Here is a 16,801-nt window from a genome sequence, read left to right on the forward strand (position 1 = left end):
AAAAGAAACAACGAAAACAGTGGTGGAGAATAGCTTAATAATACATCTTTCTCCATTCATCGTTGTCCCTTCCCCACACAAGTTTTCTTTCAGGGAGTTCTCAGTTCACTGTCTTAGGGCAAAGCCAGAGTCCCAGGCTGTGGCAGAGTGGACCGTCCAGTCTCCTGGATTTCCTAGTGTTGCAGCATCCTTGCTGGAGCGTGCGCCTGTGGGGCAGGTGCCGCGTTCGTCTTTGTTTGTGGTAGGATGCAAGTCGGTACATGAGCCGAGTGAGTGGACTGCTCTCTACTTTGGGAGCAAATCACAGACAGGGTTTGTTTTTTCTTTTTCTGTAGCCTCGGGATATACAGGTAGGTGTGCACCTGCACTGACAGCGACTTCTCTCTCTTGTTCATGGTATTGCTTCTCTCTGCCTTTGTCTTTTTCTGGGATGCTAATGGCATACAGAAAACATGCCTTTTTCTAAATTCAGGCTTTTGGAAAATAACTTTGGGAAATATAGGTGGAGAGGCTTGTGAATTCCACAGATATTTAATCCTTTAAAGGCTGCCAATTTTATTGGTATATCACTACCCTGTCTGGTCACCTCTGGCCTAAAGGACCGGCTTCTAGGGCCACATTCAAAAGTGAAGAGGCTACAAAAGAATTCCATCCAGATTTCTTGTGGGGGGGGGGGGGAAGTAGAGTCCATCAGTCCCCCCTGCGTTTTAGAGTGACTAAGGAGCATGGCACACCAAATCCTGCAGACTGTTTGTTGATAACATGCTCCCCAGGTAGGAGCCAGTGTCTCCAGTTTCTTAATTTTCTCATTTGACCCAGCGGTGTTTACATGGCCATTAAAATCTCCGAGGGCCATCGTGGGCAGTAAACTAAGTCAGCTTAATGACCTGTGCAATTTCCTGTTACATAAAACTCTGCTTTCCTTGGGTCGGTTAAGGGGACATCTGTGAACATCCTGCATTGGAGGATGTTCAGGCAGTATCTGGAGGTGAAGAGCAGAGACCCTGGTGACAGTCCCCGTGGGTGTGAGCCCTGGTCCTGTGTGGCCCTGGGCAAGTCACCTCCCCTCTCTGTGCAAGGACTTGCCCCAGGAATCCCGTTAGCAAGAAGCGGGACTGAGGTTGGAGATCAGGCTCTTCGCTGCCACCCTGCCATTTTCTGATAGAAATCATAAGACAGTGTCTTTCATAATCATAAAGCATTGTTTTCCTTTCTGCATTTGGGCCTTCTTTGGAAGGGTAGGTTTGTTTGCAGGCAGGCTTAGTGGCCGTGGAGGGAGTCTGGGCCCTCTCACCCTGGCTCCCGTTCTGAGGGAGCCTCTACGTCATGATTCTTTTCACATGGAATTATCTGCTTAACTTAATTTGTGTCAATGGAATGTGTTTAATTTTCTTTTACTTAATCATGTGTTTCTCCCAGCCCTGCTAGACTTTCTGTAAGTCCCCTTTACAAAAAGCAGAAGAACTGGCAAATAGGCCAGTAGGTAAGAGTGTAGGGTTTATTGCAGATGCTAAACCCAGTTTACTTGAAATTGGGGGTTTAGTTTCCCTTCTTTGTGGGACTGCATAATAGTTTGATTCAGCTATTTATAAATGTTTAATTGTATTTTAAACAATAGGATAACCGAACAATAGGCCATAACATATTGGAATGATGAAACCGGGGCAATACTCTTAGTAGCTAGTGTATTCATATATGTGTCCCTTGAGGGGAAAGTCTTAGCTCACCCTGGATTCTGTTTTTGGGTGGGAAGCAATAGGTTGTTTCTGCTTGGTAATTCTCCTACACGTCGGAGAGGGTTTGATTAGTTGAGGAGAGATCATTTATAGTCCCTCAGAACCCTCGGCCCCCTTTTGGGGAAATGTTCTGTATCTATCGGTTCTCAATCTCTGATCCTTTGCACCCTTCGTCCTATTTGGAATCCTCATCCCATCTCCCATCTCAACCTCTTTTCTGTGTCTAAACTATTTCCTTCATGCTCTAAAGCTACGTCTGAAATGCTGCTTCTTCAGTGAAACTTTTCACAGGGAGTGGAAAGAGAAATCTGGCCTTATCTTTATTTCTACTTCTTATTATTCAGGGATGAAGTTTAATGAGCTCCCATTGTACATAGTTTCTTCACTTTAATTATAATGGGCTAATTTATTCTGCACATGGAAACTGTTTGGCACAGCGAACACAAGTTGCAATTCAGTTGGTCATTGGACCTTGTTTATTTCCTTTAGGGAAGAGTTGGTCACGTGTGGGTGAATATGAATTAAAATGTTACTGGGTTTATGTTGGCTTGCTAGGGCTGCCATAACAAAGCCCCACAGACTGGGTGGGTGACACAGTAGAAATTTATTTTCTTGCTGTTCTGGAGGCCGGAAGTCAGAGATCAAGGAGTCAGCAGGGATGGTTTCTTCTGAGGCCTCTCTCCTTGGCTTGCAGACGGCCGTCTTCTCCCTGTGTCCTCACATGGTCTTCACTCTGTGTGTCTCCTCTTTTTATAAGAATGCCAGTCATACTGGATTCGGGTCCATCTATACGACTTCTTTTTAACGTAATTTCCTCTCTAAAGATGCTACCTCCAAATAGTCATGTTCTGAGCTACTGGGGGTTAGGACTTCAGCATCAGAATATTGGGGAGGCACAATTCAGCCATCACAATAGGCAAGGGAAGAGAACATCCAGACGGAGAGGAGTGTGGGATATTGGTCATGATCTGGCTTAGAACTGGCTACTAGTAAGTGATTTAGGGTAAAATTCAAAAGAATTAGTCTTTGGTTCATACTTTCTCAACTTTTTAGACTCATTGAGATCTGAAGTACCTTCTAAGTATGTCTAAAATGCCATGATTCTTACTGCTTATTTAGGAAGATTGTAGGAGACGAGTTTTTATAACCCCGTGTTTGCTGGTAGAATGCAAAAGAGCGGAGCTTTTGTCAAATAGACCTTGATTTGAATTCAGTCTCTTTTGCATGAAGCTGAAGAAAACTCTGCTATAAAAATCCTTCTCTTGGCGTCTTGTAAGCTCTGTGACTGTGGTTTAGGTTATACCGTGTCCACGAGCCCTACTTTAGCCATCTGTGTGTGGTGGACATAGAGTTCTCAGGAGGCTCTCCTTGCCCCTCGGTCATTGTCACAGCTGCCTGCTGCTGATGGATGCTGCCCCTCTGCCCACGCCCTGGGTGGCCCCAGGTGCTGAGACCCAGTCCCTGCGGCCCAGGTGGAGCATCGTCATAAATGCCTGCTGACTTGCGTGGCCTCCACAACCTGCTCCACTCACATGTCATGGACCACAGGCGGTCCCAGTGGAGCAAAGTTTATATCAATGTCCCCAACCTCGCTTGCTGTGTGATGGAGCCCTTCTGCTAGACAGATGTCATTTCAGGGAGGAATGACAACTCATCTGGTTACCATAAAATTCATTGTTTCTTACCTCTTCTTTCTATATTTAATAGCCCCAAATGGTTATCAGGAAATTGTTCCTCTTCCTCTGTCTTATCCGGAGGCAACTGGGGAAAGTTTGTGGGGCAGAGATGTCGGTTTAGCCTAGCACATTAGATTTTAAGACCCACAAACTTTGGACAGAGACAACAGGGGGGTGAGGGCATGAGTGTAGGGGGTGGTGGGGGGACAGTGGGGCGATAAGGACACATATGTAATACCTTTATCAATAAAGAAAAGAAAAGACCCACAAACTTTACTATTGCCCGAAGTAAGTGCTAGACTTTTGTCTACCTTTCTTGTGCAGAGAGGACCCACATAGCAGAGCGTGTGTGCGTGCCTGTGTGTGTGTGTATGTGTGTGTGTGGCAGGGAGGGGACAGCAGCATGCCTTTCACATTCATTGTTCTAGTTAAATTGAGTTTTTTTTCCTTTGTGTTGGGATTGAGTTTATAGCAATCTAGTTGTTTAAGACACTAGATGGCTTTTGTTATTAGGCTGCAATAGTTCAGCCAATTCTGGTAAATTTTTATTTCAGCAAAACCATTAACACAAGTTGAGCAGAGAGTTTTCTGTCCAGGAATAAAGATTCCCAAGTTCTATTTGGCTTACCTATTTTAATCATTATATAAGAACATTAGAATGCAACCCTGTTGGCAGTAGTATTTAGCCTGGAAAATTCCCCTAAGCTAACCCATTTACCATTGCCTTTCTTTGGTACCACTGCTGGGTTCTGGATTCATCAGAAGTTTTTCAGTTGCAAGGTACAGGCATGTATCTCTCTCTCTCTCTCTCATGGATTTATTTCTAGAAAATGACTGCCAGTATCCCCAAGGTTGTGTCCTTATGGCTTCCATTTGGAAAGGAAGAAAGAGCCTCTATCGTCGGATATATCAAATATCAAGGAAGATTTTAATTGGTTCCTCTTGAGTCATATGGTCATCCCAGAACCTAATACTGGCTGGTAGATGAAATACTGTGGCAAAGCATCTTGATTGGCAGGCCCACTGGGATCACATGGGCTGGGAGAGGGATGGAGTCCCCAAGGAAGAGTTGCTTAGCGAACAGTCGCACATGTGTCTAGTACAGATAACTGGCACTGCAAGTCCTCAGGGGGTGAGTGTTTGTTCTTTTAGTTGAAAGGGAATGGGAAGGTAACTGTCATAGAACTAACTGGATCCCTTTGGAACCTTGAAGCTGCACCTTTAAAATCTGTCGGAGATGAGAAGATGAGGCCACACTTGAAAGGTGTCCCTCAGGTGGCATACATGTTATATAGACAGTCGAAGAGTGGAGCGTAATGGGTGACTTCTTGGAGAAAAGGCACACAGGACACTGATGACCTCCTTTGCTTTCCCGGTAGGCTTAGATGACTGCCTGCAGCAGTACGTCCACAAGTTTGAGCGAGAGAAGATCAACGGCGAGCAGCTGCTGCGGATCGCCCATCAGGATCTCGAGGAGCTGGGTGTCACTCGAATTGGACACCAGGAGCTGGTGTTGGAGGCGGTCGACCTTCTCTGTGCACTGGTTAGTTCAGGAAAACGTGATCTGTACCTGGGTGATGTTCTATAGAACTTGGTTCTCTTAAATCTCCATTGTTTGCCATTGAGCTTATCATCATCTTTAAAAATATATATGTTTTTTTATTGATTTCAGAGAGGAAGGGAGAGGGAGATAGAAACATCAATGATGAGAGAGAATCATTGATCGGCTGCCTTCTGCACATCCTCTATTGAGGATTGAGCCCGCAACCCAGGCATGTGCCCTGACAGGGAATGGAACTGTGACTTCCTGGTTCATAGGTCGAAGCTCAACCACTGAACCACACCGGTTGGGCCATTATCTTCTTAATGATTCATTGACGTGAGCTGGAAGAAAAAAAATCATTTTCCAGATTAAGAGTTGGAAAATTGGGGCCTGCAAGTTAAATCTGGTCCATGTCTATTTTTGTAAATAAAGTTTTATTGGGACACAGCCATGCCCGTTCATTTAAGCATCGTATGTGCCTGCTTTTATGTCACAAGGGCAGAGTTGAATATTTGTAACAGGGACCATGGGTCCCCCAAAGCCTGAAATACTATCTTGCCCTTTATAGGAAAAGTGTGCCTATTACCAAAAAACTCCTTTAGTTTCATTTTTAAATCTTTTATAAAGAATAAAAAGATAGAGATGGTCCTAAAAGAAAATGTCTACTAAATTGCAATGACAAAGGGCTTCTGATTTCCATGTCTGTTTTTGTTCCCCTAGAACAGTGGTCGGCAAACTCAATAGTCAACAGAGCCGCAGTTTGCCGACCACTGCCCTAGAAAGCATTTTTATTCTGCACAGGCGTTTGTGATATTTAAGTAGCTGATGCCTGTGGGTGAAATAATCAACCTATGAAATGGCAGCTAAGTGGGAAGAACGTGGATTTAGTTCCATCTCCCCGATGGCTGGGCTTTGGCTTGACCGTGACTGAGTTCCGTCCTGCCAGGTTCTGACTCTTGCATCACACCTGTGGCTGGGGGGGTGGGGGGTGGTGGCTCGGTGGTGTGGGCTGCGAACACCTGCAAGGGCGTTAGGCGTGTAGACTGGCTGCCACGGGCTGGGATCCAGGTCTGTCTGTCCTGGTGCCGCGTAAGGATGCAGGGTTTGCACAGATGGGGCCGCATGCAGGCTGGGGGAGCGATGCTCGGAAGCCGAGCCAGGGGAAGATACAATGACATCACCGAGGACGGCGGGAAAGAATGTGCTGCCCGGGCCGTGGCCAGCGCGGGCCTGCGCTCCGTTGATTATATAACACGCGCGGCATTGTGCGTCTTCTTTTGCTTAAAATGGACAGAGCCTCGTCTCCTGTTCGGAGATGCGCTGCTCTTGTTTAGAGAAGTAACGGGGAAATTATTTGATAAATGAGCCGCTGTGAGGGAGACGCCGTGGCCAAGCGGGTGAGGGCTGGCCTGGGAGGCGGGCTCCCTGCCCTCTGATCCTGGCCCTGCTACTACTCGCCCTTCACTCTGGGGTCTCCAGGGAAACGGGGGTGTCTGCTTTCCCTGTCTGTGCGGTCCCGTCCCCCTGGATGGGCCGTGGACTAGCGTGGACTAGTTTTTGCACTGCCCAGAAGATGTCTAAGGTCCTAAAACTGCGTTTTTTCATAATACAGTGAAACATGTTGGCGTTCACTTTGATGATGCTTTCCGGGAACAGTGCTGTTCAGCCTTCTCTGCTCTTTTTTTTTTTTTCATTTTATTTTTATTTTTTTATTTCAGAGAGGAAGGGAGAGGGAGAGAGAGACAGAAACATCAATGATGAGAAAGGATCATTAATCAGCTGCCTCCTGCACACCCCACAGTGGGGATGGAGCCCACAACCCAGGCATGTGCCCTGATGGGGAATTGAACCGCGACCTCTCGGTTTGCAGGTCGACACTCAACCCCTGAGCCACGTCAGCCGGGCTCTGCTCTTTTGAACCATCTCTCTCTGCTCTGTGGTGGGGCCCGCGGGCCGGGGAAACCACCTTGGACTCTGCAAGGGAAGGAGGACGGGGACGGAGGCACGTTGTGCTCAGTGAGGGCGATAATAAAAAAAACAGCTGCCTCTCTCTGCGTTTCCGCGTCCCCTACCCCTTCAGCCATTAGACTGGAAGGAACAAAGCTGGCCACAGGCCAGAACCTAAAGCTGTGTTTTATCTCCTACAATTTCCTTCTCATTTCCTCTGTAGACAAAGTTCTGACCTCAGACTCCTTCTGGACAAGCTTGGTGTGCCGGGCGCCCGAGGATGCGTCTGACGGAGGCTCAGGGAGGCCTCGCACGGATGTGTCATTTCTGGGCTGGGGAGGGTTTTAGAGAGTTTGACTAAAATATCATTTCTTCTTGAGATCATCTCCTTTTAAAATATTCTTATGGCAGTGAATATATTCATTATGCTGTCTATTTAATCCATTTACACCATGAATCCATGTACACCCTTAATCCATTTATACCATCTATAAATTGATGATCATTTTTTGCCTTGAAGAATTCTTCCCCTAGGCAGTTAGTTCATGTGTACTTACACTTGGCCCTGGTGTCATAAAAGGGGTTTTTATGTAAACGTAGTTTGGCGGATGTTGATGTTATGATGGACAGGAAATGAATAGAATTAGAGTAAGGAAAGGGGGAGGGGTGGGGGGAAAAAACAAAGCCATTAGGAAGTTTTGGAAAGAAAAGGGCATATAGAATGGATAGGAACCTAGAATAGGGAACAGCTACTGGTTATGATTCCAAAACCAGTGAACAGATGGCCCACAAATAGCTGGTCCTGGGGAGAGAGTGAGGAGAGAAACCGCCTTGGTGAGCGTTGACCTTGGCGGGCTGGAGGGACTTAGGGGAGAGACTTGGATTATGAGACAGAATCAGGGCCACTTCCCAGGGTTGAACTTAGAGTCTGAGCCCAGGGCAGAGGGCAGCGGGGACAGGCTGCTCTTTCCAGTAGGGTAGCTGTTCGCCACGTGACTCTCAACTGAAATGAGATGAAATGCATTTCCTCAGTCGCACTAGCTACACGACAAGTGCTCAGTAGCTCCTGTGGCCACCGGCTGCCATGTTTGGACAGGGCAGATAGAGGACATTTTCGTTGTTGGAGATAGTTCTATGGAATAGCGTTGGTCTGGAGGGTGTGATGGAGAGTTAATGACGTGCAATTGTACCCCATTTTCTTTCCAAATCATCCAGACCCTAGTTACCTGAAGACCAAGGCAGGGACAGGTGTATTTTTTTGAGGTTGATGTAGGCTGAGAAAGTGGACAAAGTTGGAATTAGTGCATGTGTTAAGTGATGCCACCTACATGTGTGATTAAATGAAACAGCTGTAATGCATCTGCCTGCCCAGGGTGTGTCTGCGCTCTCTGTACCCTTAAGATTATTCACTGGTCATCATTGACCCCAATCGTTAAAAAACAGTACCCTTTTCTCTGGGGAGAAATCATGCAGGAGGAGTAATCTTTGCTGGCAGGTGGTTTTAACTTGATCTGTCTTATGAGCTTATTCAATGCCTTCAGGAAAACATAAAGTATATTTCTTAGGTTGTAATTTAATCAACGCAACTCAATAAGATGGTTTTGATTGGATGTCTCTGACACTCCTTAATCAAGAATGTTAGATTATGGACAGAACAAGTGGGAATGGGCAAAGAAGGTAGAAGTTGTGTTAACATCTCCCTTCCTGCCCTAGCCAGTTTGGCTCAGTGGATAGAGCATTGGCCTGCGGACTGAAGGGTCCTCGGTTGATTCCGGTCAAGGGCACATGCCTGGGTTGCGGGCTCGATCCACAGAAGGGGCCGTGCAGGAGGCAGCCGATCAATGATTCTCTCTCATCATTGATGTTTCTATCTCTTTCTCCCTCTCCCTTCCTCTCTAAAATCAATAAAAAAATATATTAAAAAAAATATTTTCCTTCCCTGGAATGTGTACCATTTAAGGCACCAGAAGAGTGAGCATCTGTCCGTTTTGTTTTCTCCTGTCTCCTGTGTCTCTGCCAGACCAGGAAATGGCCCCGAAGGCTAACTTCGGGTGAAGTGACATCTCTGTGGAGAGTTTTTAGTACGTGTGTAGACTTTCGGAGGCTCATTTCCTTTCCTGCCTAGTTTATATTTTCTTGATACCTTATCTTCCAGCAATTTCTGAAGGAGACAGGTTTTAGGGAAATTAATCAAATCTGTTCTGAGAAATGGTTCCTTTTCTGTCTTTCATTGTGGGGCACTTAAGTCAATACTCCTTTCCTGGTCATGCTTCTACAGCAGAAGTTCTGTGGAGCTGATACCATCAGTTTGTTTTCTTGTTATCCTGCAATAGGGCGGTAGGGGAAGGAATTTCCCTGCCTTACTTAGCCCCTCCTCCCTCCCTTCTTCTAAAAATTATTTTTTATGATAGCTCCATCGATTCATCCTTCCAGTCTCATGGCTTGTTTTGGGGGGAAAACAAAAAGAACCAGCAAATTGAGTGGAAATGAAAAGAACCAGTTAATAAGAAGCCGTTATTTTAATATCAAATGTGGTAGGTTTGTAGGAGATGGAGGTTTAAAGCTTCTTGCAACACTCACATGCAATTAACCCCCTGAGAGTTCAAGAAGTAACTGTGGTGTGTAGTAGTGAAAGGTCCCAGGCATTGATGGTGATGTTGGCATTCAGAAAGCGGGCTTTCCTGCTTTTAGTTCAGAACGCTTGCTGTCAGTTGGCAGGCTGAGTAATTGACTGAATGAGGGACAGTTCCCTTCAGTGATCGTCACCAGTCCTAGGACACGCTGTGTCATGTGGCCCTTTATCCATTTGCTGGTGAGTCTGATTCTCTGAATTGAAAAGCCATGATGCAAGTCCATCCTTTCATTTCTGTCTTCTCTGTTCAAGGACAATGTCATATGTGAGTCTCTAGAAAAGGACAGTGAGGGGAAATGAATGAATGGAAGGTTCAGGTAGAACATTACTGTTAATGCAGAGCACTCCTTTTTATTATGACATCTACAGTGTATTTTTAAGGTTTGCAAAAAGGGTTTTTAGTTTATGGATCTGGGAGTTTTTTTCTTTGCATTGGTACTTAACTCTTTTTCAAGATTTCTATCTAAATTAAAAAAAATACGTTTTATTCGACTAGGACAGTGGTCGGCAAACCGCGGTTCGCGAGCCACATGCAGCTCTTTGGCCCCTTGAGTGTGGCTCTTCCACAAAATACCACGGCCTGGGCAAGTCTATTTTGAAGAAGTGGCGTTAGAAGAAGTTTAAGTTTAAAAAATTTGGCTCTCAAAAGACATTTCAATCGTACTATTGATATTTGGCTCTGTTGACTCATGAGTTTGCCGACCACTGGACTAGGAAGCAACGTATGAAACATCAAATAAAAGCTAGTTAAAGTTTTCATTAAGGTACAGCCTTGCTGTTATTGTGGTTACCATTGTTCATCCTGAAGAAAAAAAAAAAGAGCTCCTGGGTATGTTATGCTTTGTTTATTGTGATCTTAAGACATGGCTCTCCTGGGGTGGTAGAGATTGGGGCTGTGAGAGAGGAGAGGCTAAGGGACAGTCTGGGTCAGGGGACAAAAGCATTGCTCAGATCCAGAGAGGGCCTGCTAGTCTCTCAGAAGGCTGAGGCCTGGCTGGCTAAAGGAAGCTTCTAACACAGTAGAGGCGGGGGGGGGGGGGGCAGGTCAGGAGAGAACTGGGGAGTAACCAGCTGGTTGGTTAGAGCTGGATCTAGGATCACTGGCCACTGTCCTATTTTTCTTGTCCAGTTTTCGGTGTGATCACTTTGGTCTTCCTGGGCAGGAGTGTGGAAGGGGGGCATACAGCACTGCAACCAGATGCTCGTGCCCTCGGTGCGGATTGCGCGGGTTCGAACCCCACCCCTACCACTGGTTAGCTGTGTAACTGCAGAACTTATTTAATGCCTTTGTCCCCCAGAGAAAACATCATTTCCACTGGCACAGGCTGTTTACCTGAGATTATTCTTATCCAGCGCTTAGCCCAGTTCCTGGCACAGAGGAAGTTCAGTCCTGTTGGCCATGGTATTAGTCCCAATGGTTAAACAATACCACGTTCTTGCCTTGGGCTGCTGTTGACACAGTGTTATGTACCCCAGAAAGGTCTTCACTTTTTGTTAAAATGATTAAACAGATGATCATCCAGAAACTCCTCTCCCACCTCCTGCCAGAGTCGTCTCAGATTGATGTGGTGTTTCCTGGAATTTGTTCTTTATCAGCCAGGGAGTCTAGGCAATATTGTCATATGAAATTGATTTTTTTTAAAAGCACCCAAGTAAGTGGGGCACCGTTCAGAAAGAACAGAGGCTTAGAAGCTCCCGAGACGGAAATTGCATTTCGGGTGAATTGGCATTCAGTTAGTGCTGCTCTGCTTCTGGGAGAGTCCTCTCTGATGGAGATGCATCCACTCAGGCCCTGCTTTATTGTCTGCTGGGCTGAAGATTCAGTGTTGAGCTGCGCACACGGCCCTGCCCTCACTGACCCTGCATCCCGTGAGGATGGCGGCAGCAAATCAGATGGTTCAGAGAGGTGATAGGTGAGGCGCTAGGGAGTGACCTGATGGGTGTTTGGTAATGTCTGCAGACATTTTTGGTTGTCACAACTGGGGAGCGGGGGGGCTACTGCTATCTAGTGAGGATAGGACAGCTAAACGTCCTGCCATGGACATAATCCTCCTCCCACAACCCAAAGAGTCATCGGACTTCCAATGTCAGTAGGACCCAGGTTGAGAACTGCTGTAGATAGTCCTGGGAGCCTCAAAGAAGAGCAGGGGCGTTGGGGCTAATTTGATGTCAGTGAGAGGGGCCTGGCCCTGTCAAGATTTGTCCAAAGAGCATTTTGAAAGAGGAGCTAGCAAGAACCAAGTCCCCGAGGCAAGAGTAGGCTGTGGGAGGGACAGGGTGGCCATTGTGGGTGAGATCAGCACTGTGGGTAAATGATAGAGGGCTTTGCGGCCATGGTAGGAGTGATTCGGGTTACTCAGCGTGCCTTTGCGCTATGATGACATTGTTAATTGTTTTGCCTTAACCTGTTTGGTTTTATTTCCCACAGAATTACGGCCTTGAAACGGACAATATGAAGAACTTGGTTCTGAAATTGCGAGCGTCCTCCCACAACTTACAGAATTACATAAGCAGCCGGCGGAAAAGTCCCGCTTATGACGGACACACGTCCCACAAGCCCCCCAACGAGTTCCTGACTTCCGTGGTGGAGCTCATAGGCGCGGCCAAGGCCTTGTTGTCCTGGCTGGACCGGTGAGTTGCCGGTTGCTTGACGGTCCTGTGAGAGGAGGGCCCGAGGGGACAGAGGCCTGTGCTTCGTCTTGGGACATCGTCCCCTCCCTTGGCCTGCCACGGGGCCTCTGCAGGCGTGCTGGGTCACTGGGAGGTCTCCAGGTCCCCTTTGGAAGTTACTGGAAAGTGACTGGCAGGGACAATTAACCTCAGCCTGGAGAAGAGCGAAACTGCTAACGTTGTGTTTTACTGACGTTAAACATTAACGATTATTCGGTCATGTGAAGGCTGTTAGTTGACTTCTGAAGGGACATTCATTCTCTTGGCTCATTTTAAATGTATTATTATTATTATTTTTTTTGTCTAGTATTCTGTTTCCTATTCAGATACCTGATTGTGTGTTCCTTGAGAGGAATGGTTACATAACACATAATTTAAGCTTGCTTGTTGAGGAGCTCTGCTTGTCGGCAGAGTGCGGGATCCCAGTGGGGTCCCCACCCCCACCCCCACCCCCCACCTTTTAAAAGAGAATATTTTTTTGCTTTCTAGGGCCCCATTTACCGGGATCACTGACTTCTCAGTCACGAAGAACAAAATCATTCAGCTGTGCTTGGACCTGACCACCACAGTCCAGAAGGTCAGTGCATCGCTGTGGCCTCCTAACCAGTTCTTCCTCCCCTTTCCCTTCTTCCTCTTCTTCAGAGGGTTACGTGCAGGTGTGAAGCATCATGCTTTCTCTCTCTCCCTGTTTCCCCCATTAGAATTGGGGAGAGATGAAAGCCTTTCAATTAGAGGCATTGAGTAGATGGTTTCTGAAAATGTCACTAAACCAGCGGCCTTTACCTCAAAGATTACCTTCTCTTATTTCAAAATAGTTGAGCGAATGGCCCTGTACTTTCTCTAAAATGTCTGAGCACTTAATTTTTTTTTTCAAATAGAAATTCTGGAGTAACTAAATTTCCCTATAATCTTCGTTCTGAGTCTTTTTTTCGTTTTGACCTCTGGTGGTTGGGTTTACCAGTCAGGATGGATGAGCTAGGTTATGATGCAGTAACAAAGAATCCCCAACCTCAGCGTGTATTTCTTGATGATCTGGATCCAGATGGGTCAGTTTGGGGAGTTGCTCTCAATGCTCTTCACTTGAGGACATAGGCTGGCAGCATAACCAGCATCTCTTGTTCCTTGTCCCCGGGCAGAGAAACAATGGACCTTGGAGGATTGTACCCTGACGAATGTTCTGATTGGGAAATGACACGTGTCCATTTCACTCACAACTCATTGGCCAGGCCTAGGGCCAGGAGGATTTGTATCAATCTGTAACTTAACTAGTTTCTGTGACCCGAACTTTAAAAAAATTCTCATTAGACCATCAGCTCGTAAGGTCACTTTTTGTTGTTGTTGTTGTTGTTTAAATATATTTTATTGACTTTTTACAGAGAGGAAGGGAGAGGGATAGAGAGTTAGAAACATCGATGAGAGAGAAACATCGATCACCTGCCTCCTGCACACTCACTACTGGGGAAGTGCCCGCAACCAAGGTACATGCCCTTGACCGGAATTGAACCTGGGACCCTTCAGTCTGCAGGCCAGCGCTCTTTCCACTGAGCCAAACTGGTCAGGGCATAAGGTCACTTCTTGTCCTATTCCCTGGCACCTAGCAGACACCATAAAATATTTTTGAATGGAATTGGGGCTATAAAATGTAAGGAAGAGGTTGTTCTTTTTTCACGTTTCATTTGTTTTTAAAATTCTGATTCCACATTAGTTCCCACCGCTGATTTGGCAAAAAGTAAAGAATGCCCTTTCCTCTGTGCCACCTGTGCCGTGTGACAGGTGCAGTTCTGAAGGGCCGGGGGCTTCCTTTTTGTTTCTAGAACATGGAGAGTGAAGTCCGGCTTGGCACGGGGCAGCTGTTTGAGGTCCAGTCCTGGGCAGCCATTGAACTTGAGGCATATGTGACTTCATCACTTGCTGTCGAGGCCATGTTCTTAGAAAGGAGCTCAGAACCGCAGAAGTGGCTCTGAGTTTCTGCTCTGTTTTAGGATGTGTAAAGTAATCTTGACAAAACCAGTCTGATACCACTCGTGGTGCATTAGTCACCCAGTCCTGGCATTCGTGGTGGGAGACGTTTATTTCTCTGACACCTTCAGCTTTTTCTTTTCTGCTTCCCTCTCCCCCCTATATTCTGCCTCCTATTTTGATTTTTTAAAGGAATTTACTTGTGATCAATTAAAATGACCGTCTAAAAATGACCGTGTAAGAGTCAAAGTTAAACATTGTAATTAGCAAATGGGAACATTTTGCTCACGAGTGTGACAAATGATGGTTGTTGGTGCCAATAGGAATCCCCAATTTGGGGTGTGGTGAAGAAGGAAAAGTATTTAGTGTAAAACAGGTCAATACTAATGCAGCAGGGCTGTGAGGCAGCCCTGGGGCCAGGGTCCTCTCTGGCTAGACAGCTCTGTGTCCTGCCAATCTGCTGCATTCTGTGCAGTCTGCTCTGGCCTGCTCCCCGCTGGCCTGCTCCCCTCCTGTCCATCGAGACATCTTTGGTGTTTCCGCTCAGCCAGGGAAACAGTGTTCAGTCTTTGGTGGAAAGGAAAGTCCACTCTCCTGAGCCAGAGAGGAACTGGCTTATATAGACAGAAGTCCCTGCCCCTGGTCTCTGATTGGTCTGTCTTCATGCAAATGAGGACTCCATATTGTCAGTTTGATCAGTTTGCACTATCCTGATTGGTCAGAGTAAAGCTGCTCTGGTTGGTCAGAGCTGTGCAGCTCCGATTGGATGGGGAAAGCCTCAGTCCTATTGGTTGAAATAGGATTCTGGGAACTCCTTATAAGGGCTGGCTCAGATGGCATGAACACGGTGCAGGCAGGCAGTGCAGGCTTCTCCCTGAAGTGCCGTTTGTGTGAGAGACCCCTGTGTAGAAATGGCTGGTAGGTTCTGTTTTTTTTTGCTTTGTTTTTCTTTAATTTGAGCCCAGTTAGCCACCAGGAGCCCTTTTTAGTAGGTATCTTCTTTCTCAGGGTTCACAGGTGCCTTTGTGTTTTATTTAAAGGGTCCTAGGCTGTTGACTGATTCAGGCTGCCCTTGCTGTAGGGTAGGGAGAGGAGGAGAAAGTGATGAAGTTGAAGGCTGAGGTGGCATTTGTTTTCAGAAGATGAGTCTGCTTTGCCTAAGCAGGTTGGTGTTGGCTTTGTAGGCATTTGGACTGTTCCTTCCATAAATATTTATTGAACACTTACTATGTGCCTGCCACTCTTCCAGGCAGGAGGGATATCAATGAATAAACAGATAAAAAAAAAAGTCCCTGACTCTATGGAACTTACAGTCTTTGGGGGGAAAAAGAAAAGGAAAAGATAAATAAACAAAAATCCTATATAATAAAAGGCTAATATGCAAATTGTCCCCACGGGCGGGAGTTCGACCAACCGGGAGTTAGACGTGCACTGACCACTAGAGGGCAGCGTGGAACATGGCAGGCATCGGCAATGCGGTGCTGGCAGGGGGCGGCAGTGGAGGCGCTGCCGGCCCCCGATGGGCCCTGATGAGAGCGGGACCACAGTGAGATGGTGAGCAGGTGAGCAGGCGGCGCCAGGCCAAGGTGGGTGCGAAGTGAGGCTCCGGCCGGCAGCTGGCAGCTGCTAGGGACCCTACCCATGCACGAATTTCGTGCACTGGGCCTCTAGTATATATATATATTAAGTTAGATGAAGTTAGAGGAGTTCTAAGGAGGGAAGGTGCAGGAAGTAGTAGAGTGGAATCCTGTTTTAGGCATGTGGCTAGACTCGCAGGGGTGGGCAAACTTTTTGACTCGAGGGCCACAATGGGTTCTTAAACTGGACCGGAGGGCCGGAACAAAAGCATGGATGGAGTGTTTGTGTGAACTAATATAAATTCAAAGTAAAGGAGTGGAGGGGAGACCAAGAGAACCGGATAGAACAGCCGGATCCAGCCCGCGGGCCGTAGTTTGCCCACGGCTGGGCTAGAATAACCCTTGTGGCGAAGAGGACATTTGGGAAATCCAGCCAGTGTGACAGTGCTTGCCTGGACCGAATGGGCTTACTGCATCGTCTCAGGGCGATGTGTTTTCCTTAGAGCCATAGAGGTGATTGTTATGAATGACGATAAGAAGATCTCCCTCTGGAAGGTTGAGGTCTGGGTCCAGTTACCTCCAGAGAAGGACACCCACCGAGTCTCCTCCTCACGTTCACCTGGCTTTTTGGGGGTCTCATGACATCATGGTTTTTAAATGTATGTTTAAATGAATGAGATAAGCTGATGTTTAAATAAGCTGATGAGAATTTTCTTTTCGGAGAAATTTAACCCAAATTTAAAGGATACAAGAGGTATTTTTTGTTTGTTTGTGGTTCATTTTTTTGTTTGTTTGTTTTATTTTCTCTTGGGTGTTTATTGAGCATATGCTTCAGGGAAAGATAGGTTCAAACCCTGCCTCTCCCCTTCATTAGCCCTGGGACCTCAGGCAAGTCACTGAAAATGGATGAGCCTCAATTTTCTCATCTGTAAAATGGAAATGCCAATATTTACCTTACCAGGTGATTTGATGAGATTTCTACACGGTATTGTTGAGAAAAAAATAAAGTAATAGGAAGCTAAATAGGGACCAAAATATTTTTAAATGTATGTGTATATGTA

At 46.4% G+C, this 16,801-nt stretch overlaps 1 protein-coding gene across 2 annotated transcripts in view; it reads left to right on the plus strand.

The window, feature by feature from the left end:
* CNKSR3 (CNKSR family member 3) overlaps window positions 1-16,801 on the plus strand; it is a 78,014-nt gene that overhangs the window by 36,559 nt on the left and 24,654 nt on the right. For both annotated transcript variants that reach the window (XM_080666986.1, XM_080666987.1), the window contains exons 2-4: window positions 4,792-4,955; window positions 11,963-12,165; window positions 12,694-12,781. In XM_080666986.1, the coding sequence (XP_080523112.1) occupies window positions 4,792-4,955; window positions 11,963-12,165; window positions 12,694-12,781 (455 nt within the window). The remainder of the gene's footprint in view (window positions 1-4,791; window positions 4,956-11,962; window positions 12,166-12,693; window positions 12,782-16,801) is intronic.

The sequence above is a fragment of the Plecotus auritus genome, assembly GCF_963455305.1.
Source record: "Plecotus auritus genome assembly, chromosome: 4".
NCBI lineage: Eukaryota > Metazoa > Chordata > Mammalia > Chiroptera > Vespertilionidae > Plecotus > Plecotus auritus.